A 26,648-nucleotide genomic window follows, 5' to 3' on the forward strand; every position below is an offset into this window, starting at 1 on the left:
AATTTGTGTAGCAAGTGTACCTGTACTCAATCATACAGGAGGGACCACAGTTGATCTTAGAAAGTCATGGACTCCTCAAGGACCAGGCCCTAGACAGTTCTTGTGCCAAAAGAATGTTCTCATTGATTGAGACTTGGCAGTATCTCTGGGACTGAGTGCTACCTGACAGAGTGCTTCATGGTTTGCATTCAAGCACAGTTATCAACCCCAAAGACACAAGGTAATACTCCTAAAACAAACTGAAATTCGTTTTAGACCCCCAAACTCCCACAAAACACAATGTAGCCAAGCCCAAAGGAGACCAGGGTTTGTAGGGTTCCACTTGTCTGATCTATTTAAAATTCTCGGTGAAAGTGCCCATGATAAAGATACCATCACCGTCCACCAGGTCCACCTGAGCCAAAGCAATGGGCTTCCTCTGTTGACACAAGTTATTATTCACTTTGAACCTTTGTCTTCCACACTCATTTCAGATTATAATACTATTCTTGAGCCAAATGAAAAGGTGTTTAATAAATTAACATGGACCCTGAGTGCAGACCAGCTGTTCTTTGGAATCTGACCTTTGGTCTCCACACCCAAAGCCCCAAATTAGTGAGGCAGCAGATAAGCTGTGGGGGTGGGAAATGTCCAGATGCTTCCCCGGTACATCTTCTAGAAAGAATATGTGTCTAGTATGTGCACCTCTTCAGAAAATGTGCGGATATTTAGCACAAGAGAGAAAGATCACATTCTTTAAAGGATGTTTACTTCATGGAACACTGAGATGAGAAGAGACTGTATTTTTGCAGAATATTTTTATGCAGGAGTAAGACTGTCTCTGTTTATGTTATTATTATTTATATCTAGCTTAGGAGAAAGAAGCAGCTAGAATACTGGTAGGAAGAATGTCTCTTTCTGCCTGATGCTATGACTGCTTGGGTAGTCTGAGCACCTGCCAGAGCTCCTCGCCCACGGGGCACCACCCCTTCCCACTCTCCCAGTAGGAGGAAGCCTCTTTGCTACTTTACTGCAAAGAATCAGCTAATGTGACCATGTGAGGTGTGTCCTTGGAGAGGAACACTGCCTGTACCAGGAAGGCTTGAGGAGACTTGAGCTGTTGCCATGGCTAAAAGCCGGTGATGCACTCCTATGACTTCATCCTCAAATGGATGTGAGCCTTCAGTCTTAGTGAAGCCTCAGAAAAAGAGCGATTTGGAAAACATGAAGAAAAGAGGCAGGATTTTCTCTTCCGAATTAAATGAAGGAATCACTACTCAGACCCTGAGATAAAAACTCGTTCTCGACAGCACTGATGATGACTGTAAAGGCACAGAATAGAGAAAGAATAGGAAACTGCCAGTGGTATTTTTCAGTGGGGCTCACGAAAGAGGAATGTAGGAATTAAATGCCCATCCCTGGGCTGTACATTTTCATCCCATTTGTTCAGACCCCTCAGACTCGTTTCTAGTTTTCTTTTTAGAAAAAGGGAATAGTTCCATTCCAGTTGATGGTAGCCTCTCTCCATTTGGTTCTGATCACCATTTCCAGTGAAGAAAACCGTCTTCCTGATCCATATTTATCTTCATGGTGCTCCCCTTCCCAGTGGTGGGAGTGGGTATCTGAGGATAGAACAGTAGCATTGACATCCAGGTCTACTGTCTTTTTTCTAACAAAGCCAGCATATGGGGAGAAGACACAAGGGGTGAGGTGCTGGCCCAGGGCCCTGGCTAAGTGAATGGATTCTTGCAGGCAATGTATTAAAATACCCATACAAAATAGGTCTGTAGTAGCTTTGTGTTGGGACAAGAATATTCATGTCATTTAATGCAACGTGATGCAAACATAGGTATTTGTCACTGATATTACCAGGAAAACAAATGAAAGGACGATCCATCATTTTTTAAGAAGAGGCACTTATTTTGAGGTAGAGGGAATCTAGAACTTGTTTTCAAGGCCTAGGTTTGTCTGGTATGAGCCAGATAACATTTGAGAGAGTATTTAAAATACCATTGCTGTACTCCCTTGATTCATTTATCAGCCAAATATAGCAACTATACAACTAAGAATAGATCCTCGAGTACCTGCTTCATATGGCTATTGGGAATTTAATGCTACTGTTACATACAGTCTCAACACAGTACTCAGAACAGAATGTGTGGGATGTTTGTAAGCGGTGGGGGGCAGGGGCGGGGAGAGAAGGGGGTGATGCTTAGCTCACAGGTAAGGTGAAATAAGAGTGGTAATAGATATTAAAGAACACGTGGCCAATGTCACACTAAATTAAATGAGCTAATATGCATTTCTCATGATAAAAGAAAAAAATAGAGGACTCCCCCCGCCCCTGGGTTATGGTGCTAAATGCAAAGTCAGTCTTTGACAAAACCATAAAACTGGGGCCAAGGTTGCTGATGGAAGTCTTGTGTCCACTCTCAGCATCTGGTCAGAGGTATTTAGAGACCTCTTAAGGTTTTCTCATTAGCTTAAGGCACTGGAGTTGTAATAAAGACAAAAATGGTCTTCCTGTCCCTGTGGGTTTGCTAGTGTCCATCCTGGCATCTGGCTCATAGCTTTCCCCTCAAAAATGCCTTTTGAATTAATTTGAACAAAAATTCATTCTCACTTGAGCTGCTTCTGTCGGTGGGTGATTGTCTTGTGTTTGCCTGGGTACAGAACTGGCCAGTGGGACTTTGTGTCTCCTTTTCATTGCCATGCCTTTCCTGGGGGTAGGGGTGAGGCTTGGGGAAGAATTTCTGGGGATTTGACTCTTTAACCTTTATTTTTTATTTTATCTAAAATGTATTTATTTTTCCATGTTATTTCTAGTGCTAACACATGTGCACACAAGCACACACACACACACACACACACACACACACACACACACAATGTCTCCATTTTAAAGCCACACATGACAATGGATTTAGACCTAGGCAGGAGCTTCACTTCCAAAACCAAGTCTAAGCAGTTCTTGCAGTAGTAGCATGAATAACCACACAGCTGTTAAACAAGGACAGCTATATCTCAGGGTGCATTAAAGCACACACTTGGGAGTCTTAAGTACTCACCTATTGTAAGATGTACAGGCTTTTTCTGTGAGGGCTGGCCACTGTAAAAGTGCAGATCAAAGACACGCTCCATTTTCCAGTCTGATAAGAGCTGCCTATTTGTGCAGAAAAGGATGCTGTAATTTCCGTTGATGTTGCACAGCCAAATAGGAAATGTAGGAGTCTTCAGCATGCTGCCCACCTGGAAGGAGAAAGGAGAATGCAGATGTACATCTAGATCTTTCAGGGTAGTGAAAGAGGCCGATTCATTCTGTTTAAAAAGAAGTTCTGAGCTTCCTATTGCACACGTAGCTTTCAGGTCCTTGTATGTGGTATAATATTCAAAATTGAGACTTGATGGAGAATGAATTTGTACTTACAAATGGTTTGAGAGTGGTAATGCCTCACTTTGCTCTGAATGGATTGTGCTTTTTAAAATGCAGTGGCCTTAGAGAGAAGGTGAAGATTCTCCAGCTTGGCTTTACAGTGTGATAATGTAAGCTGAAATATAAATATAGACGTAGATGTAGAAAACGAGAATGCCAGTTCTGTCTGTCTCATTGGCTAGTGTGATTGTTCCCAGTGTAATTTCCAAGGTCAGGCAATGCTTCACACAGCAGATGCCAAGTTTCTGGTAACACGAACCATATATACTAGAGAAAAAAAATTCTAGGAAATGTGGGAAACACTTGTGCGCACATATACCTGTGAGCTAGTATGTAGATTATTGGTGAAGACATACATACAGCAGAGTATTTTGGTTTCATATTACCATGATGGGATGGAATTGTGAACAGTGCAGAATTCATCCAAATTAGATGAAAGAAGAAAAGCATAAGCTTAATGCAGTGGTAGTGGGCAGAACAGCGCTAGAATGACCTGACACACAAGATAATGGACTGATCCTCTTCATATATGGGAGCTGTTCTCCTTTTGGTTCCTTCCGGCTTTCTGCTATGCAAATAATGGACTGAGCATGGCAGTTCTTATTGGTCAATGCTTGGCTCTGGAGTTTACAGGGCAACAACTCTGTTATGAGGGACATGGTTGATTTTGGTTGCTTGCTTTAAGTGGTAAGATGGATCCTCTAGAGGTTGATAGCAGTTGTGACATAGTAACAGTCCAATAGACCATGACACTAACAGATTGATGGCCTAGAAAGTTTCCATTTCTATGGTGTGAAGCCAAATGATTCTCACAATGTCCCCAACTTGTTTGTTCCCACATTCATACTTGATAGAGCAGCAAGGGCAATATTGGGTGTTTGGGCTGAAGATCTTCTCTTAAGGCTGAGTGGGTTTGTGTTAGCACTGTTCTACCTACCATAATTGTTCTGTCAGGGCACGGTGGGGAGAAGTCATGAAGGGGAGGTTGGCTGGTACACAAATAAATGCCTGCTTGCCTCTTTGAATGGCCCTGTGGGTAACGGATTGTCTGGCATCCATGCTGAAGCATCATCAAGACTTGAACTTGTTTGATTTTAGAGAAGACAAATTCGACAATTCAGCTAAAAATTCAGGCACCAGATACAGAGGTTTCAGAAAAGGGGGTGTCTAGGAAAACCATCCAAAGTGTCTTCCCAAGACAGCCAGCCCTGGGACACTCTCTTTCAGGTTTTAATGACTTGGTTTTTAAGTCTTTTTCTTTTTCATCATGTCTCAAACCATTTCTTTTCTAGAACCAGACAGATGCTTCTATGAGCAGCCATTACTAAATAAATACCACAGCAGTTCAGGGGGATCATGGACCAACTCAGTCCTTTAGGATCTGAAGAACATTTGAAATGTAGTTGAGAGGGCAATTGAAGCCAAAGGTCAGAGACATAGGGACCATACGGAGCTACCATGTCTAGTCTGGAACAAAACAAGGAAGTTTCTGGGGGTTTGTCCTAAGAGAGTGTAAGATTTGAATCAACATGATATGGTGAAGTCTTAGCTTCATTAAAAGTTCAAAGGTCTTGTCCAAGTTAGTTAAGCATCATCAGGTCTTTGTCTGTGGAGATGGATGTGTTTCCAGGGGCTACAGAGGCAGCACAGATTAGTGGTCAAAGTTATGAAAAAGGATTGTATCCATTGCTGGGCTTCAGACATGAAGGGGTATTGGGAGAATCTGTCAGGGTTCTTGAAAACAACTCTTTCAGGGGTCTCAGACAGTATCCGGGTAGACTGGCATTCAGACCTTCGAGAAAATATTTGGGAGCTGACTAGATACTTGTAGTACAACTATATTACTGTTTCTGAGAAACCTTCCATTCAAGATTATTGAGGTAGCTTGGAGTACATGTAGAATCCAGGAAACTAGAAAGGGAAAGGAGGAGACCAGAGGCAGTATGAACCGGAAAGGGGGAAGCATGGGGAGGCAGATTTAGGTGGGGAGAGAGATTCAAGGGTAGGATAGGAGGGTGTAGACAAGGAATGACTAGGGATGTTTGAAAATTTCCATATGGAAACCTATTTTATAATATATATCCATATGTGTGTATGCTATTACAATTACTCTTGGAAACCCACTAAAAGTTGATGGTAAGAGCCTATTTCTTGAAGACACTACAGACTTTGGTCATAGGACATGAAAAAAAAATCAAGTTAGAACTGACCAGAAAGCTTTCTCCCTGATGGTTAGCTTTTATAGAATTGAGAGGTATTATCTAGGCTTCTGGTGGGGTGTGAGAGTCATTAACATTTTTACCTAGATTTGAACCTGTGCACTTTAATAATGACCCACGTAGCAAGATATCTCATGGATATAACAGTAGCATGATTGTTATGGGATTAAATAACCACTTTCTCATAGGACTTAAGGCCTGCTCCATGGGAGGAAACACATGCTTGGTACTTTAAAACTAGCCAAGAACATTTGGTTGGGAGCTAGACAGCTCTGGAGTCAACCAAATGCTATTGTTTTGTTGAATGGACAAACTGTCATGTAAATTCATATCTCTGTACTCACAGACATGCAGATCTCAGATGGCACCAGAGAAGGTTCTTCATGCAGCGGACAATGGTTAATACAAATACTCCCAACTTATCAAAGTGCAGAAAATAAGTGTCACTGGAATGCTCAGCCATAAATGGGACATCTGTACCACTCCCACAGCCAAGGCTCAGGGACCTTCTGGGAAGCAGAGCCAGAGGTCAGGCAGGGTTCCACTGAAACTATGTCTCCTGGCATGACAGCACCGCTGCACAAACCAACTCAAAGAAGTGGGCGTTGCCTAGAAAAGATGTGCTAAAGATCAAGCCAGTCAACATTACAGCAGGGAGGAGCTCACGAGCCCTTGCCCCTAACTGAGCAGCGATTGACAGCTGATGGCTTCTGGGGGAGGAACAGTCAATTTTCTTTAAGCATGTGGCCTCTAGTAGGTTGGCCTTCCTCCAGTGGAATCAATCAAAATATCTTTAGAAAGTTTCCAAGGACATAATTTTTGGATAGTAAAAGTAAGTATGCCCTTGCATAGCTTCCTAATATCTAATCCTAATCGTGGGATAGAGAACCTCAGCATCTCCCGATCTCATGTACAGCTTCTGCAGAGCTGCACAGTTGTGCTCAAGAACCTGATTCGATCTGAGTCAGGCCTTTGGGTAGTATAAACTGCTGGTGGTGACCACACACCTTCGGTAGATTGTAATGCATTTTATAAATGATGTCTATCATTTTTTTCAAAGGCATGAAAACACATTTTTTTTTCAAAAATAGTTTTCCATCATCAGGACTTTTAAATATTAAGAATGATGTTTTTAACTTGATATGGTGCCACATCAAGTTATAATTATAATACTCATGAGCTGGAGGCAGGAGGGTCACGAGTTCAAGGTCAGCCTGAGCTGCACAGTAAGTACTAGGCTAACCTGCGCTATAGAGCCAGACAGTGCCTCAAAACAAGAAGAACAGGAGGACAACAACAAAGCATCCAAATTATCTTCTTTGCTGGTTTTTTTTTTCCTACTTAAAAAGATAAAAGTGAGCTACTTGGAAAACACCATGACTTCTGCACAAAGTTGGAAAGAGCAAGTGGCCTCTGGGCTTGCTGTGCTCCTGGAATGGGAGGGGCCGATGTTGCCCATTCAGGCCTTTTTTTTTTTTTTTTAGCCCTTGGGGTTGAGCTGTCTGTTCAGGAACCAACTCTGTTCTATAGGAAAGCAAACTTTGGAAGATCATTATGTGTTATAAAGCCAAGTGTTACAGGGTAATAACATGCCACTTTCCCCCTCAGTAGTTCTATTTAAACTCCTTCATTCTCTTTAAATTCTTCAGTTGTGAGTGAACCAGAGGTACTTTTGTCTTCAAGGGTTTCACTTTTCGTTGCCTAGAAAATCTGTACTGTCATCCTTAACACAAAGCGAGGTTCGTTCCAGTTAATAGTTTAGAAAGGACACGCCCCCTAGCATCCAGCCAGGACCCACTCATAGGAGGTACTCTTCTATCTGCACTAGAATTAGTGTCTCTGACCTAAAGGTAACCTGGGTGTGCTGGCCAGTTTTATGTCAACTTGACACAAGCTAAAGTCATCTGAGAGGAAGGAATTAAGATCAGTCTGTAGGCAAGCCTGTAGGGCACTTTCTTAATTAGTGATTGATGTGGGAGGGCCCAGCCCATTGGCCATCCTTGGGCTGGTGGTCCTGGATTATAAGCAAGCAGGCTGAGCAAGCCATGAGAAGCAAACCAGCAAGCAGCACCCCTCCATGGCCTCTGCATCAGCTCCTGCCTCCACGTTCCTGCCCTGCTTGAGTTCCTGTCCCGAGTTCCTTTGGTGATGAACTCTGGTGTGGAAGCGTAAGCCAAGTAAACCCATTCCTCTGCAAGTTACTTTGGTCAGGTGTTTCATCACGGGTAGTAACTAATTAAGGCATTGAGTATCTCACCTTCAAACCAGGGGCAAGTCTACACTAGCTACAGCCAGAGAGAAACAGCCTTAGGGTTAGTTTCAGAAACATTTCCCCCAAGTTGTAAATAAGTTTGTAATTATCCATGAGTTAAACCAAACACACGCTTTTCTAGGCCTTCTTACAATAGTTCCTGCTTGGACTAAGATGATATGTAATGAAAATATGATATACAGGTTTGGCTCATAATCTCAAACTTGCTATGCAACCCAAGGCTGGCCTCAATCTCATGACCTGGCCCCCTGCCTTTTAAGTGCCATTTGTTCCTTGTGTGCTTGACACAAAGGGGCTGTTTCTCTTTTCATGTAGCCAGTGTAGACTTGTCCCTGGTTTGAAGGTGAGATACTCAATATCTTAGAGTTAGAGATTGTTAGCATGTATTATAATATTCAAGTGGACCATGTAATTATTAATGGAATAAAGTAACTAGGAGATTAAATGCTGTTTCAAATAGATCTTATGATTGATTTAAAAATCAATGAAAACCCCTATAAATTTTGGATGAAGGGATAATATTCATATATAGGTATATGGATAATATTTACTTATAAAATATTTTTCATAGAACATTTGTAAAAATTCTACTGCCCCTCATGCATACACCTACCCTGGTGCTGACACCGCACCCCATCGTGTTCCTTTATGCAGAAATTCAACTGCTATTTTTTCCTGAGCTCAAAGCTACTTCGTCACTTCTGAGTGGCACAGCGAGCAGATTTCACCCTGAGCAGGCAGTGTTTCCTCCCTGCAGAGATTGCAGTAGAACCCTGAACGACGCTGGTGGCACTTTGGGTAACAAGTCAGGAGATGAGCCTGAAGATTGCCATTGAGAAAACAGCTGGTTTAAAGTAACGTAACTGGTCAGGCAGAAATGAAGATCTTCTAAAGAGACATTTGTGACTCTCTATGTGACGATCAGACTAGTAAAACAATGAACCCTAAACAAACGAGATGTTCCCCAAGAATCTCATGCTGGGAGAAAGAAAAGGCCCCAGCCAAGGGAGAAATTGAACTCCTGGATAGAGGTTTCAAGTAGTTCTAACAATGTGTCCTCTGACCACCTTACAGGATAAGACTGGAGCCCAGACAGTGACAGGTGGATGGCAGGCAGGACCACCCGTTCGTTGCCCAGGACTGTTGATATGTGCACATCCTTGGCCCACTATTTAAACTTTGATCTCAGTTCAGGACCCAAAGCTGGGCTTGGGGCAGTTGCTGGATCTCCCTGGCTCTTATTCCAACGTGACCAATGAATAACTCTCTCTTTTGTGTTTCCCACTGTTAATTTAGCTCTTTTAACTGGATTATTGAGGACAGGTGGCTGAACCTGGCTTGAGGCAAAGGTGTGACCCTCAAGTTTGAAGACAGTAAATCCTGTAAAAATAAAACAAAGCACCTTTTGGTTGAGCCCTGTCAGCTTTCACCCCAACTCCTGTCCCCACTTTGGCACAGCACATGGCCGTTTGACTGAAATGTCCCGGTTTAAGCATTTTAATTGTTTTTTTAGACAGACGTGGTTTACCAACTCCCCCTCCCCCTTTGCAGGATTCTAAATATATTTTATCGGTGAGATTCCACCAATTCTGAACTTGTGCACGTTGCCATGGTAAAAAAGGAAATTAAATTGTGATACAGTGGTACTATAAATAAAATACCTTTCTTCTTAGGGTCACGTATTGTGTAATAAGCTCAGTTGTTTCAGTATTAACCTGCAGCTATGGCAACCTCTGTAACACAAACCTTCCTTTAAGCCAATGTAAAATGGTAAGGACAGGAAAGATGGACACAGAGTCCATCTAGAGAACACATATTGAGTCTGTCGATTTTCTTTCCCATGCCACCGGTACAACAGTGCTTAGAAAGCACCTTTGCATAATGAGCTTAATATTGCAAGTCCCAGGGCCCCAGGTTGGTAATGAGAGTGGGGGAAAGGTGTAAACAACGGTGTGCCTTCTTCATTGAGCCCTGGTGACAATTCCAGTGCTGTCAATGGTGTGGCTTTCCTCTCTGCCACCTGAAACACACAGTTAATGCAACTTCTCTGGCAGAGTTTGCAGGTATGTTGTAAAGACAAATTGGATCATGCTTGCGGGGTGTAACCTTGGTGACTTAGTGGCAGAGTGTAGCGAGTGCCGTTTCATTAGGTATTTTCAAAGTTGGATTTCTTCTCATCAGCCTCTCCAAGGGGAAGATGTAAAGAGAGCAGAGGACACCACTGGGGATGGAAGTAGGCGCTGCCAGGGCTGCTGTGGGAACGATTCTGGAGAGACCTAAATGACTTCATTCCCTTCTAAAAACCGGAGTTGACTTTTCTTCCCACTGGCAGGTGTGACGATAACGTGCACCTCCTAAGGCTTTCCAGATGGTGTTAGACTCAAACTGCTTTATGTTCTCACTTAGGTATTGGAGCCTCACACTCAAACCTGTACCTTCAAATAGAAAAGTAACAGGGAGGCTTCAAAATAGTGCCTCGCCTCATGGGTAGCTGGCTGCTTCCTGCAGGAACTGTCAGTCTGGTAGGCTCTAGGGGGCTTGCCATGTCATCTGATGAGAACACCATCTTTTCTTCCTTTTTAAAGCTCACCCACTGAGCTGTGACATTGGGACAGAAAGATGTGTGGTTTTTTTTTGCAATCTCTGCAGTTTTATCACAGAGTAAGAAAAGATTGACTTGGGGAAGACAAAGGCGGAGCTACTGAATGGGGTTTACAGTAGTCACAGAACCCAGCTCTCGGGCGGCATGCACGTTGCCTTCTAAACTTAGAAACCGTTTTTTTTTTTTTTTTTTCCTTAGGTTCTTCTCATCAGTGTGTACACATACTATTCAAATCTATTGTACCCACCCTGGCTAGGGTACAGCAGATGCCCTGAGAGCACTTTATAGGGCATCTCTGGGTCTCACACAGTGTTCCCATGGCTTGGAGCCGAAAGGAAGGGCCCTGGCTGTGGCGTCTCTCCAAGCCAGCTGCGCATGTACCAGTATTCTGAAACCTTCTCCTCTCAAGCCAATGTCTGCTCTGTGAGGTGTTTCCATCCCAGGATACGATGCTGTGAAGCATTTGACTTCAGAGTCTGCTGCAATCAGCACAAAGGTACTTGTACAACACATCTCTAGGCACCATTGAGCTTATTCCAATAAGGGCGAAAAGTATGGATACCTGATAAACGTTATCTGCCTTTCTAGGAGCAAACACTTCAGAAAGCATCCGCCAAGTACTGTGATTCCTATCAACATACGCTCATGACAGCTTTAGCTTTAAACTACTCAACTGTCATACAGCAAAACCCTTACGTTGGGCGGCCATGGAACATGTGTTTAGTCCTAGCACTCAGGAAGCAGAGGCAAGTGAATCTCTGTGAGTTCAAGGCCATCCTAGTCTACAAAGTGACTTCTGGGACATCCAGGGCTACACAAAGAAACCCTGACTCAAAAAAAAAATACCAAAACCCAAACAAAGCAATCCTTGCCACTGTCTAAAATGTTGCAGACCACCAACAGTGCATCCTTAGCAAATGCTAAAGGCTGTGTTAGGTCAGTTTGCATTTATAATTGATTTTAAAGTGCTAATTATCGCATAGAATTCCAAGAACAGAATTTATATATTTATAATCTATTGGAAAATGACTGACATGGTACAGCAGACACTGTGAGCTTTGAGTCTAGCTAGAATGGGACTCTGACATGTAACTAGTCAAGACTTTGGGCAAGTTCCTCTATCTCCCTCTGACCTTTCTAACCCTTTAATGGAATGGCCAAGCAACAAACTGGATTTAAGATTGTAGCTTTGAGTTGCTAGTGGAATAAGGCATCATAGATAGTATCCATTGCTGATAAGGAGTTTGGCAAAAGTAGGTGCTCTCTGCCCACAGCTGTCAGCACCTCAGTGAGTGAAGCCTAAGTGTAACTGACATCTGTCATGAGTAGTGAGGGGCGCACATGTAAGTGTGAGTGTAAGTGTGAGTCCATGCTTTATGAGCTGAGAATTGCTTTTGTCCTACGTAGCAGGATGATATGGAAAGAGTTAAAAAAAAAAACCCAACAAACAAAAAACCAGATGAAATCCACTGTGTATGTGTGTATTTTATATACCACATTTCAAAAGCTTAAGTAAGACAAATGTCTGTCTGTAGCTGCTCCATAATACGTTTAAAAGAAAAAGAAAAACCTGAACTCTGAGTGCATGACAGAAACATCAGCATGAACGTCCTCAGGGTTTCAATCCATTAGTGTACAATTTCTGGCAATTTTCACCGAGGGCACATTCACAGACATCTCCCAGGGGAAGAGGACGCTGAGTCCAAGAAAGAAGGATGAAAAGCCACATTAGTCACTTTCCCAAAAGCTGGAAGCATTTTCGATTTGATTTCTATGTAGATTTTTAAAGTGACCCCAGGCAGTCTCTAGCCTCTGCCCTACTTCCAATTGGCAATCTCGCCTTTGGATGATGGCCCCGTGTTCTCCCACATCGTGTCCTCTTCCCAGCAGGAAAGCTCTCATTTTCCCACATGTGCTGTGGGCTCTCAACTGCCTTTAAGTTCCTCGCAAACATCCTCTTCCCATTAGAGGATATTTTAGGCTCTGTAGGTAATTTTCTTTAGAGCTTGGTTTAGGGTGGGATCCCTGTGAATCCCTGACTCCGACTCTGCATGCTTCACCCCATCGTGGCGGCATTTTGTCTGATGTGGTCCTTTTCTTCCGAGCAGCTTAGCAGCTGCTTCACAAACACCTGTTCCATTTTAGCCTCAGATAAAGCCTGCAGCTTGTTCCCAAAGCCTCGAAAATGTCACAAGGGAACAAAAGGCTGTCCACCTCGTCAGCACGGATCAGACAGGCCTATGCAGCTTCTTGAAGGTTCCGTTGAAACACCTGGTTCCTCAGTTCCACACACGGTGGATTTAATCACTGAGCCAAAGGAGTTTATTTAATTTCATCCTTCCTTTAGAATCGTGATTTTCATTTTAGGGACAATTCTATCCTCACCACCCAAGAGGGACATTTGGAAATGTCTGCAAATGTTTTGGGATGTCTTGCCGGTGGTAGGGTAGCTTGCATCTAGTGGGTGCTGCCCAAGAGCTTGCAGCATACAGCATAACCCTACAACCATTGATTGACAAATATTCATAGTGTCTCAAGCTGAAAAGTCTTACTTGGGACAGAGGTTTCTAGCCCTTGTTGACCGTTAGGATCACCTGTAAATTTTAATTAAGGTCAAGCGTCTAGCATTCCGCAGATGAAGTAAGTCTATTTGGGAGTCAAAAATGGCCTTTCATTTTTAGGACCCCATGCAAAATGAAAAGGCAGTGACTCTTGTTAAAAACTGAATGTGCAGCTCTGTTTGACAATATGAGTGCTTTACTTATGCAGTTGGTGATGTCTGGGGATGATCCAGGCATGGAGAGTTCCCAGAGCTTTCTGAGTGGCTTTAGACAAAACTGGAAAAATAAACTAGATCAAGTCCCAAGGGGTGGAACATAAAAGTGACAATAATTTTAGTGCTTCATCTATTATTGCAAAATTCTTTCACAGTACTGTAGGGGGGGTTATAAACTGTACCCTGCCCCTACATCATCTGTACCACTACTGATGCCTTTCCTTAAATCAACTCTACTTTAAGATTGCTTGTAACCTTTATTGCAGTGGTGATATAAACCAAGCAGTTGCTTTTCCCTTGTATACAGTTAAATGCATAAATGTTCATTTTAAAAGTTTCTTCCCATGCCACAGTCCAGCAGTGAGCAACCCCTCCCATATTTGGAAGCCTTGCTACCAAGGCAAGGTATCCTATAGTGATAGAAAATAATCCTACCCAGAAATCCACAGACATTGGAGACCTCCGCAGAGGCAGGACCTGCCCAATCATTTAACCTGAGCTGGTGACTGCTGAGCCTCTCCTGACCTCTGAGCAAGAGGATCAGTATGAAGCAGACAGAATCATGAATCTTAATCCCCACAATCTCTGGACGTACAAGACTTGTGGCAGGTGACAAGGAGTAGTGTTCTACTGTGTCAGTCAGCTAGGGTCACTCAGCAGCACTTAAGTTGGAAGGATCTGGGTCGAGGTACAAAAATGAGCCCTATGTGGACCACATGGGGCGCATGCTGATTATTCTAGAACAGTGGTTCTCAACTTCCTAATACTGCCAACCTTTAGTACAATTCCGGATGTTGTGGCAACTCCCAACCATACACTTTTTTTGTTGCGGTGGTTGCTACTTTATAACTATAATTTTGCTACTGTTATGAATCATAATGTAAATATCTGTGTTTTCCGCTGCTCTTAAATGCACCCAGTGAAAGGGTCATTTGACCATCCCCCCTCCAGGGGTCATGTCTCACAGGTTGAGAATTGCTGTTGTATAATAACACAAATGATAAATACTGGTTAGCAGTGACATCAACCCAGCAAACAGAAGTAGACAAACAGAATCTTGGCACATTGCTGAGTTCTGAGAGATACAGAATGTGAGACCATAGGCATGCAGTGACTTATGTCTGGCTACCAGAAAGGCAAGATAAATAAAAATAATCCTTACGCATGCCTGAGTTTTATTTATTCCACATAGTACGTCCAATGTAACCTCCCAAATTTCTAGAAAATGTGATTAGGGACTTTATGCTCACAACCCATCTGTTCTCATCCAGGATGTACCAAAGTTTAGCCTTTACTATTCATGTAGTGGGGGTTCTTTGCAGCCCTTGAATTCACTAATGGCCAGATTCTCATTACCATATAAAGATAAATGTAAAAAAGAGTCTATGAGAGTAACATGGGATTACACACGAGGAAGGAAAAGAGAAGGAAGTGTTTCTGAAAAAGACAGACCACTGGATGATGCAGTTGGGCTAATTTCTCTTAGTTTATTTGGTATTTCTCACATTTTATCTGATGGACCTGGATTATACACTTAAGGAAAAACGAGGAAACTTTCACAACTTGTTTGTGTGTAAAAGTTAGCAGCCTGTCATGGCCTGATGCTAATTTCCTGATGTCATCCAGACACATGGATGAGATTCTGGGTTTGTGAATAATATGCATAGTATCTAAACACAGGCAGAGAGGTAGGCAAGGCACACCTTGTGAACACACCTTGTGAGAAATTCTGTGCACATGAAGGGTATCTAGCAGGAACAGGAGAACTGACACATAGGATAGGGGCCTAGAAAGGCCCTTGCTTGCCACCAGGGTTAGGAGGGACAGGCAAGGGAGCCTCCATCAGAGGGAACTGCCTTCCAGGTGGTGTCAAGGTTAATTCAGAGAAGTGCAGCTTTCCACTGAGTTGGCCATGTTAGAATGAAAACCTCTACGAAACTTTGGTTCATGGTTTGGGGAAACTGTTTGCCCCTTCACTTTCTGGTCCTTATTCTCTGCTTGTACATTGATTATTTTCTGTCTATCAGAAGTTGTTTATCCCCTGAGCTGAAAAATCTTTGTGACAGATATATTATCAGTGGGGCCCCCATTCTATGTTTTTTAAAGTGTTCAGGAACAGGAAGTCTATGTATACTCATTTGCATAAATAAAGGATTCGGGTTATAGGTTCTAGCTGGCAATATTTCAGAGAAGGAGGTTGTGGCTACCTGGGCATGAAAGGAACCTTCCATCTATCTGTGTATTTCAAATATTGTTTTTCAGTAAATGTTTTCATACGTGGTTTTCATTTTATATATACTTTGTAAGGCATTAAAATATGTAAAATATAGTGTGAAGAACAGAGACTCAGATGTTTCTATTTAGACCCAATGGCACCAAAAGGGAAAAAAGGTGCAGGATTTAATCGATATAGAAACTTTGAAAAATGGTCAAATGCTTGCATTCTGGTTAGAGGGTTAAGAGTCAAGACACACTAACCTGTGAGAGGTGGTAACCCTCAGACGTGTCCTTACTCCACTGCAAGTAGCCAATGTCGCTTCGGGCCAGGACTCCATGCAACGATTGCTCAGACCTGCCTTCTTCATAGCCATTGAAGACATTTGGACTTGCTCTCCCAGTCAAAATCAAGTTTAGAACTGCCTAGATTGGATATTTCGTTAATATTTACATTAGGTAGCAATGGAATGAAGACTTTTTCCTTTTAAAAAATTACAGAAATGGCCAGGGATGTAGCTCAGTAGTAGAGAACTTGCCTATTAAGCCTAAGGGCCTAGATTCAACCCTCAGCACAAAAAGGCAATAATATCATTTAAAATGCTTATTTTGCTTTTGTTTGTTTGTTTGTTTTTTACTGGTAAAGAATGCAGCTATACCAACAGAGCATATGTGTGCTATGAATTTTATAGAAGGAAGTCTCTTGGCTTTTCTTCTCTAGTATTTGTTTTAATAGAGGTCTCCATTGTTGTAAGTTAGGAAGCACAGAGCTAAAATGTTTAATGCTATTTGTTCTGGCCAGATATTAGGGAGTCTTGGCAAGATATCTCCTGTTTCCAAGATCTTAGGCTTTCAGGGTTTTTCTAGGAAGGGTGGCAGAAACCAGAAGACGGTAAGGTCTGGTAATAATGTGTTATCTTTCAAAGACAGCGTGATCAGGTTTTCTTAGAGGAGAAAACAAGCCTGATTCAGAATCTACAAAGTCTTCCCACCTACCTGCCTGCACAAGACGCCTCCAGCTTGAGATTGCAAGAGATGAGTGGTGGTGGTATCCAAGTCCTTCTGGAGCCTGCAGAACAAGGAAGCTGTCAGCATCTTTGTCAGCACAGTGATCCTATCAGGAAATATATCAGTAACAAGCTCATTGTACAGGTCCTTCATGCTTCTATATCTCGTAGGACTAAGGCCTATGCAGGGATGATGGGGAAGCTATGCTTTGGGTGGTAAGGTAAGGGATACATGGTAAAGAAGGGGGATGAAGACACAGGCAGGCCACACAGCACAGTTCCTGTGTGTGCTCTGGATGGATGCTGGGCTCACTAGTGAGGTGGCTAGCTTATCCTCTGATAGATGTTTGGCTGACAGTGGTGACACATGACCACACACCAGAGAGTGTTGGCCTGAAGCAGACCTGAACAAGCTTATCAAGTACACACCAGAGTGGTTGCAACTTCATTTCTTGGCTTAAAGAGCAGAGTCTAGAGGCTCCAACCCTTGACTATATAAGGTGGCCTGTGACTCCTGTTGTCAACTGTGAAGTGTGCTGAGATGGAAACAGTACATGTTCCTGAGTCAAATTATTAATGAGACTGGAGGGCGTGCCTCCTACTTGACACCTAAAGATTTGGTGATAATGTGTAACTGAGGATAGTGGTCTCCGAAATACAGCACAAGAGAAAGTGTTATAGATCTGAGCATTTAACATCTTAATATCTAATCATGGTGGCACAGTGTGTTCTATAAGTCTACCTATGTGGGGGGCAGAGGCAGGAGAATAGCAAGGGTGAGGTCAACATGGACAATTTAGCAAGAGCATTCCTCAAAAATGAAAATGAGACTTTTTTTTATAAAGGTCTGGGTGTTGTAGCTCAGGAGTAGAGCTTGCCTAGTGTTTGTAGACCCTGTGTTCTAACCTCAGCATGCATGCATGTATATATACCACAACACACACACACACACACACACACACACACACACACACACACACACACACACACAAACACACAAATACAGAGTTCATAGTGACATATTTATTTAAATACATGGTTTTGGTCATTATACTTAGGGTTGAACCTTAGGCCTTCTACATGTCAGTCAAAAGCTCTATTGTTGAGCTATATCCCTAGACTTATTTTGATAAAACCATGACACACATATGGAAGGCAGAAGACAATTTGTGGGGAATCTGTTCTCTCTCACACTCTGGGTTCTGTGGCTCACACTCAGGTCAGAGGGCTTGGTGACAAGTGCCTTTTGTCTGCTGACACTTCTTGCCAGCTGGACAACTCCCACTTCATTCCTTATTTTGAATTAAAATCATATTAAGTAGCCCAGTCTGACCTTAAACTCACCTGTAACCCAGGCAGACCTTGACCTTGTCATCCCCCTGACTCAGTCTCCCGAGTGGCTAGGTTTACAGGCCTGTGAAGGCATGACAACTACATCTTTATCATAGCAAATGACTTAAAGAATTTGAATACTAGTGTTTAGAAACAGGTCTACACTTAAATACAGACTGATTTAAATAAATGTACTAACCAAGTAACAGCATAGCCCGTACAAATGTGAATGTTGTAGAAGACAAATTTTTTATAACACTGTTTCAGGTCTTGTATTCTTCTCTTCTAGGTGACCCTAACCCTTGTCTGACTCAAAATCTTGAATTTCTTTCAGAGTCCAGAAAAAAAGCCTACCTCTTCTATAAAACTTCCTGTGCTTCCTATAGGATCCTTCCTCCTCAGTCCACCAAGACTCCTTATCTTTATGACACTTTGAGATATCAGATGCTGCCTGGGCAATATTTGTCCAATATTTCTGGGCATATCTGTCATCTTTCCCAGAGTAGAACCCCCAGAAGGTCAGGGCTTCATCTTTTATTCCTCATACTTTTCCATGGTGCCAAGAATAAAACTTTGCATAGTATAGACAGTAACTAGACATCAACTAAGAAAAAGACACCCTGATGGAAGAATTAGCAGTGGATAAAATATTCGATGAGGACATTTCCCCACCCAAGAGTCCACATCTATGCGATCCCATTCCTGTAGGCAATGCCTGCATGGACGTTTGTAACATTTACCTCTCAAATGTTCTGGAGAGGACCAGGCTGTAGAGGAAGAGGGTGACACCATGACTTCCTTCTCCTTTGAACTATGGAGAGAAAGAGAGAGAGAGAGAGAGAGAGAGAGAGAGAGAGAGAGAGAGAGAGAGAGATCTTTGCTTAACAGCACTGCAGATAGATGGCATATGTGCTGGTGTGACTTCAGGGTTTTAGGTCTCAGAAAAGCCCTCCTCCTCCATTCTCAGTCTTCACCATAGCTTGTCTTTCCTCTAGTGGTATTTATTGATTCCCTTCTAATCATAGCTAAGATGCATAGTCTGTTCCCTAGCAAGATCCTTGGTCTACACTGAGCTGTGTTCCCTGGCCCTGCCTTTGGTGGGTTTGTCTTCTCTAGTTACCCCACTGACCTCAGAAGGGGCCAGACACTCGTGGAAGCAGTTCTGATTGTGCATGAACTGGTGCACAAAGACAGTTTTACCCATTAGCTTCTTTAGTTATAGTTTTGTCTTCAACTTTCATCAAATATTAAATTTTTTTACCCCTGGGGTTTGTTGCAAAGTTTGAATTCAAAGGTTAGTGTGTGGTACACATCTTCATTCTTGGAGCATTTGAGATCCATAGAAACTGTCCCTCTTTAAAGATGTTCTGCTTAGAACTTTCAAAGGTAACTAACTTGTGACCCCATGGATCATATCTCAATTGACCAAATCCAAGCCTCTCAGGGGCTAGCCTTATCTTAGCTTTCTGTCAGTATTCTCCTCACTGCCAAATAGTCCCTTTGTTGGCTAAAGCCTCGTTTAAGGTGTGGCAGCAGAAAGGCTTTTATCAAGACATGCTTATTTTTCTTCATGGATTAGTATGTCTACCTGTCTGTCTGTAACCTGGGAGAGCACAGAGCCCTCAGACATGAGAACAGGTTTCAGTGGCATAGGAGGCAGACAGGAATTCAAATAAACATTCTTCAGGGTGTAAGGGAAATGGGCAGGGTGGGGATTGAGGCTAACTGGAGCTGTTATGTATGAGTTACTTAATTGCTGCTATAACAATACCATACTGGCTTGCTGGCTGAAAACAGCACTGAGTTATTATCCAGCGGTTCACGCTCTGCATGGGTTTTAATGGACACAACTGACCTGACTATAATCTGGGTTCTCATGGAGACCAGCCTTTTCCAACTTAAAATCTGCCCTCATGTCTTATTCATGACCTATCTTTACTCTGTCCTTACACCTCTCCTAACTCCTCCTCTTCATTTGTATTGGGTAACTAGGTTAACCTAACTAACTAACTATGGTTAGTGAGGCCCACCAGTACAATCAATCCACAGCCACTCTGCATCTCAGGGTCCAGGGTTCCATGGGCACCCCGTTTTTATCAGATCTGACTCTCCCTCATGCCGACACAGTTTATCCCTTGGGGTTGGCAGCCTGTCAGTGAACTGAAGATGCAGAAGACGGTGAGCTCGGCGTCGCCATCTTTTCTGGGACAAATTCGGGTTCCACAATCCTGACAAGAAGTTTCCTGATTATTTTTGGCTTGTGTAGATTCAGATGTGAAGAGCTGTAACACTGTGCTGGCTCGTGCTCAGCTCATGTGAGACAGTGTATTGATTTCCCAGGGTTGCTGTCACACTATATCAGAAAATTGAATGTCCTAAAATAGTAGCAATCCATATCTTCATAGTTCTGGAAAGTGGAAGTTTGAAATCAAGGTTCAGAGTACGGCAGTGCTTTCTATGAAGGCCCTAGAAAAGGGCCTTCCCTAAATCTTCATACACTGCCTGCTGACGTCATTGGCATTGTTGGCTTGCTGGCCCATTACTCAGACCTCTCTCAAAAATTTCCCTCTTACCAAATATCAACCATTGGATTCTAGCTCACCCTGATTCAGTCTGACCTTTTTAGAACTTGAATGCATCTTTAAAGACTCAGTTTCAAATAAGGTTACACTCCTAGAAACTTTAATCTGTATGTTTTCAGGGTGGAGGGATAGTGCCTAGGACCTTAACATTTTCTTTGGCAGTAATCAGGTGGGCAGTTCAACTGACAGCAGTGGTCCTCCTGCCCACAAGAAGCCCCCAGATCTCTATGTTGAAATCTCTGTCTAAATAAAATGGAACACGGGACAGATGTAATTGATGGTAAGTAGATTTGGTTAAGGTCTGTTGATTACAACGGGCAGCCTTACCTGAGGAGATGCTTCTTGTCACTCTAGAAAGGCTGCCTGTTCCTCCTTAGTGGGGTTACAGTGATGGCCAGCTTGAGTTGGCTTGACTCCGGGTTGGCTCGCATGCCTGTCTACCAGCAGTGCACAGTCTTCATGGGCTTAAGCATTTTCTATGTGGGCCTGCCCAATTCTTAGTTTTTGACTTCGAAACATGTTTGTAGCCTCAGCTTAAATCCTCTGACCATAACCCTGTCTACATTAGTTTAACCAGAATCATATGAGTGTGTGTTTTAAGCACCCATGCCTAGGTTCTCCTCCTCGTGTTGCCTTTGCAATGAGTTTTATAAATCACACTTCTGCCCACATGCCCTGCAGCTTACAGCTTCATGGCCACCCTGCTAATTATCCTCTACTTTAGCTGTAGGTTTCTAATTCTTCAGAAGATTGTGGTTCATTCTCCTGCCCTCTCTAGAAAGAAGAATCTTAAAAACCAAGAACCCCCTTGACTCCTCTGCCACTATTATCCACTGCTTTGTTCTCTCGTTATCCAGGGCAGAGAAGAAGCATTCTCTGTGGAAGATGCCGTTAGAAGGGGTGAAGGGGGGCAAGCTTTGCAAGGCCCTAAGTCAGTGTGACCCGTCTGTCTGGCAGACAGCTTAGTTTCCCTCTGTTTCTGTTTGTTATTCATAAAATGAGATAAGCCTGCTTTAACATTTTTCTTCCCTCAAAAGAAATCCCGGTATAAGGCCTGAAAGGGGCTATTCTCTGGGATTGATTAGCTGAAGAAAAGGAGGTGTTCATGGATGGCGTCTGTGTGATCTGGCCTCTTTCTAGGCTGTGAGGAGGGAGAGGCAGGCTCCTCTGTCTCTTATTCCGCCCTTCCTCAGCCTTCAAAAAAATGACCTGGTTTTCTTAACAAGAACCATTAGCAATGCGCTTTGTAAAAGAATGAAGATCTCGGTAAGATCAGCTCCACATAAAGGAATTACCTCAGCATTTAGACACTTACACACTGTAAATGATCATAGACGAATTTCTCAGTGGCTTCTTTCTCTGAGAATTCAAACAGCTGGAGCTATAGATGGGGAATTGAAGATAAAAAATGCAAAGGAAGATGAAAGGCACCTCGAAGGGAGATCATTTCATGGCTATTACCTAAAGGGAGGTTTTGTTTCATTTCAAAATCACATCGCTAAAAACTGACATCCAGCACAAGGCCACATAAAGCACACATGGTAAAACCGGGCGGTGACAGCATCCCTATTGCATCCCCCAAATTTTAAGTCACTGTGATATCTCAAATAACAAAACCATACAGAGATTTCCCCCTGATGGAGTTTAGCCGCCTCTATGATAGAGACATACAGTTAATGATGATTTGAGATGTAGATTTCTTTTTTCTTTTTTTTGGTGGAGCCTATCAAACCCAAGGCTTAGCAGTACATGTTACCACCAGCCTAAATGCAGTATACTCTCACTTAGAGGGAACTTTAGGAGAAATTCACCATTTTCACTGCTCCAATCCCTCACAGCCCCTTGGTGCTGGCGTCCTCTGAAGAAGGTGTCTCTGGCTAATTCAGGTCCTGACTCGGGGTTGTACTTCCATGACCATGAGCACACTCAGGCTTCATTGGCTCTTCAGCCAACACAGCGGCTGGAGCGCACTTACCCTCTCAATGAAGTTGTTGCTGGAGTAGTCAAGAGTCGAAGTGCTGTGGATGTCTTTGGTGACAAAACAGACGATGGCTTTCTGAGCTTCTCCTGCAGCCCATAGGATGCCAGCCAGCACAGCAGCTAGAGCCTGTTCCTGCTCACGCTGGCTCAGGTTACATAAACTGCAATGCAGGTGGTGAGGGAATGAGTGCCTCTGAGTGTGGGCCTACTGACTTCCCTCTCAGGAGTCATGGGAGGGTAGAGCAGGGAAGTCTGATCTTTCTGCTTGGATTGTAACTACAGTCATCACAGCAGCCTATTATTTTCCTGAGCAACACCAGCCTATCTTGTCCTATGCACACCCTTGTCGTCTGTCTCTGAACTCCAAAATGGGTCACCCTGTACTCGTTGCCAAACAACGCAGTCATTTTTTTTTTCAAGTACAATCTGAAATAATCCCTGCAGTTTGGTCTCACAGATGTTCATTTTGCAAAAGCTCTTCCCCCATAGAACCCAAGTACCCACTGCACGTTTCCCTCCCTCAGGCACACCTACCTTCAGGGTTTGCAACCTCCCTTTCTACCTGGCCACATCCTAAGGAGGATTACCTCATGTAATCCACAGACTTGCTCTATGGCAATACTAGGTTTGTTCCCGTCTTAGAGGTGAGGGGAGAGTGAGATACAGAGAGGTTGTGTAATTGTTCTAGGCTCTCACCTTTACAATGAAAGCTCTCTGGTCTGCACCCAGGCCATCTGGGCCCTGAGTCTCTGCTCTTTCCTATCACACTGAACCCAGTGCCCTGAGAGCCTCCAACTACTCTAGAAAGTGGGAGCAATCTTCCCTCTGCTTATTTTTTTCAAACTATAACATGTGCTTTTCATAAAGAAACACCAGCAGAGGCTACTGGTTGTTTGTATATTCTGTCTAGCACTTTGATGGGACAGAAGAACTGCAAAGCTCCAGCACAGACAGAACAACAGAAAGATAGTTGTAATAGAGAAGGTTTGGGGAGGCTGCACGGAGCAGGGATCCCATAGCAGAGACTCGTTTGTATTTATTCAGTGTTGTATGCTATCCTAGGCCGTGTGTTAGGCTGTGTGCTTGTGCATGTATCTTTTGTTTCGGATCTCCTGTTCTCACATGGAGGGTATGTCCACCGTCTGTCTACTTTGGGTCCTGCTCCCTGTGACTCCAGCTTTTCAAATTTTCTAATGGAGTTGAGTCACTTTGCCCAGAAGTGACTAAGAATGATGCGCTTTCTCTTTGGATGGTCCATAGCCAATGACTGGCTGGGGTGGGAGGTACAGAAACGCTGCCTCTCAGTTGAAGGTGGATAGGCTGAAGAGCAAAGCATATTCCCTGGTTTGCCCTAGATTCTCCCTGATATGTTTGGTGACCACTGCCCTCCTTACATGCATCTCCTTCATTTTCCTGCTTCCACACCCTATTATAGATGTCTCCTGAGGGCATTCCCTTAATAAATCACTTTCATAAGGAGTTTACATCCTAGGCTCTTCTTCCGCTGAACATAGCTATTCAAGGTCATAGCCTATATTTCACCTCTATCTCCTGTTTGGGGTGATACCTTACCTTGCTGGAAATATATGCCTATTGCTGATTTTTATTTTTTTTTAAATATCTAATGTAGGTATCATGAAAGAGGTTTGTTAGATTCTAAGAATAAATTAAATAGTATTTAAGCTGATTCTTTATATACAGTATAATGCATTGTCCTATGTCAGCACAGATTTTTTTTCATCACTGCTTGAGTCTCCTTAGAGATGCTAGGTTGGACCTTCCCATATAATATGGGAAAATGAGCATGCCTGGAACCTGGTGTCTCCACTTGACTCTGCAGGTGGTCTGCAGTAGAACATAGACTCTGCCCAGCTCAGTCTGCAGGTGAGCATTAACTGGACATCAGGAGAGCCCTCCCCAGTGTAGCCCAGCCCTCTGGGAGAACCCGAGCCATTTCTGTCTTAAGGGGCAAAAATCCTTCCTGAAGCAACCTGGGAATTTCATTGTTACTGTTTAGCATATTCTAGGTTCTTAAGCCACTCTTTTAAGTGCTAAGCACAGTCCTCTTACCTGTGAAGACTGCAGTCTTTCCCCTCCCTTGTAAACAGTAAGTATTTGATGATAGATCCTTGTACTGCCATCTGGATGCTCTGGGCACCTCCCTGAGTTGGGAAAAAGAACACTGGGGCAGGAAAGCTGGAGTCGGCTTTACATTCCAGTGGAACCTCAGGGCCACGAGTACTGGAAGTAGATCTTGGAACTGGATGCTGTTGTTTGTGCTTCTCTGTAGCCTCCCTTCTTGGTGTCTCCTGGGGCTTAGCAAAGGGACCCTACTATTCTTTGTCACCTTCTCTGAAGGCTGTGGCTGGGTGCCATCACCAAGCTAGACTCCACAATGACCAGCTTTCTGTCATGCTCTCAGCCTGGTGCCTGAGAAGTCAAGGTCTTCTTCCTCCATCACCACTGTGCCCTGCTTCATACTGCACTTTTACATAGGAAGGAGTCGGGAAACCAGTTGGCTAGTGCCTGAAATTTAGGTGTGACTAACGACTTCTGACACAAATTATTGATATTCTAAACAATCCAGAAAGAGTGTGTAGATTTCCTTCTGCCTTGGGAATCATTATGGGAGCTTGAAAATTATAGAGAAATCACACGAGAGCTAAGATGGGTTGGAGGAGTAAGGCATGTGGACTTCGTTGGAATTTAAGTAATACTGGGTAACTTTACAAAGTCTTTTGTCATTTATAGTTACATGTTAATCTTTACATTTGATTGGACACATGCATCCACCAAGAAACACAGATCAGCATGGGATAAGGAAATGGAAATGACTAAACCTGTGGTCACCTTTTTGACTTGTAAAGCAAAAGCCAGATCAGAGAAGGGATCGTGGAAGTTGAAATGTGCCTTTCTCCAGTCACCGCCAAGGACTTGGTTCGTATTTCCAAAGAGGCTTCTTTTCAACATCTAAAAAAGGGGGTGAAAAGCACGGTGAAGTAAAGGATTTAGCTGGAGACAGTACCTCCTGGACATGCCCCTCTTGGTGGACACATCCAGCTTTGTTCTCATCTATGTTCAGATTTGCCTCAGACTTGAGTTCCTGATTTCATTGTCCTAGGCACAACTCTCACATCAGGTTCTCTTAGGACACTACCCTGAGAATTCAGTGTGCCTTGTTGTCTCTGTATCTCCTTTCCACTGTCAACCAGCTCCAACATGTGCCACTGCTCTGATCTTGTGCCTTTTGCCCCAACATCCAAGACTCTGTGATACCTATTTCTCCAATCTTTGAGATTTTTCTCTCTTGGTCCAAGGGAGGTGATTAAACAGTCAGGACACCCTAATTCTGTCCTTAGTACAATAGTAAGTGATTCAGTGATATTCACCAAGAATCTTGGATGTTTTCCTAGATACTTCTGAGCACAGTGAGACCTATGAGGGAATTTCTCCTTGAGCTCTTTCTGTCAAGGTATTTTATCATGGTCCTTGCTTCTTGACTGCTTTGCTCTGCCATGATGTCCCTACCAAGATAGAATGAAACCCTCTGACGTTATGAGCCAAACTTAATTTAAAAAAAGCTAAGATGTTTAGTGTCCTCCTTTTATCTAGATTGTGGGCCTGAGGCAGAGAAGGGAGCCACTTGTTGTCACCAAGCTAGCAAAAACAATGGGCTGCTGCACCCATTCCTCTAATACATCCCCCATTTTGATTCTATACTTTCCATCTTTATGTTTTCTTTTGTTTTGTGTGAAAAATCACTGCTCAAATAATATTTCCACTAGATTAGGCTACTTTTTGTAATTTAATTATTGCTTGTATCGAAAGCACACTTTGTACCCCTTCTGCCAGTGAAAAGCAAAAATCACTTGTCAAGTGTCATCAAAGAAGTAAAATAGAAGTTGATCAGTGCTAAGGATTATGGCTAGAGACTGCTGCTGTGTCCCAGTTTTGTATCATTAAGTGGAGGGGTGAAAGGTTTTGAAGAGGAGTGGCTGAGTATAGTCAGTCCCTTGACCAGTCTAGTCCCCTGGCCTGCCAGGGTGGAGAAGGGGAGAACTTCCTTCTAGCTAACAGCTCTATAGTATGTTATTTAATGTCTCATCACTAGGAGCAGAGGTACTAACCCACAGTCTGGGATCAGAGTCTGAACAGAGAGGAAGACAGCCTCATGTCAAGGGTGTCCTGGGATGGATCAGTGAGAAACTGAGGAAGAGGGCAAACGGTGGCACAAAGGGCAGACACTGGAAAT

General features: G+C 43.2%; 1 protein-coding gene across 1 annotated transcript in view; it reads right to left on the bottom strand.

The window, feature by feature from the left end:
* Positions 1 to 1,458: 1,458 nt before the first annotated feature.
* Positions 1,459 to 26,648, bottom strand: part of Mindy4b (MINDY family member 4B) — a 33,421-nt gene continuing 8,231 nt past the window's right edge. Inside the window, exons 4-12 of the mRNA XM_021159072.2 lie at positions 25,247 to 25,366; positions 24,467 to 24,558; positions 22,392 to 22,557; positions 21,732 to 21,797; positions 18,575 to 18,645; positions 16,492 to 16,564; positions 15,760 to 15,921; positions 3,048 to 3,228; positions 1,459 to 1,601 (exon numbers count right to left, since the gene is read on the bottom strand). Of these exons, the coding sequence (XP_021014731.2) occupies positions 1,459 to 1,601; positions 3,048 to 3,228; positions 15,760 to 15,921; positions 16,492 to 16,564; positions 18,575 to 18,645; positions 21,732 to 21,797; positions 22,392 to 22,557; positions 24,467 to 24,558; positions 25,247 to 25,366 (1,074 nt within the window). The remainder of the gene's footprint in view (positions 1,602 to 3,047; positions 3,229 to 15,759; positions 15,922 to 16,491; positions 16,565 to 18,574; positions 18,646 to 21,731; positions 21,798 to 22,391; positions 22,558 to 24,466; positions 24,559 to 25,246; positions 25,367 to 26,648) is intronic.

This window comes from Mus caroli, chromosome 3 (genome assembly GCF_900094665.2).
Source record: "Mus caroli chromosome 3, CAROLI_EIJ_v1.1, whole genome shotgun sequence".
In the NCBI taxonomy this organism is placed as follows: Eukaryota; Metazoa; Chordata; class Mammalia; order Rodentia; family Muridae; genus Mus; species Mus caroli.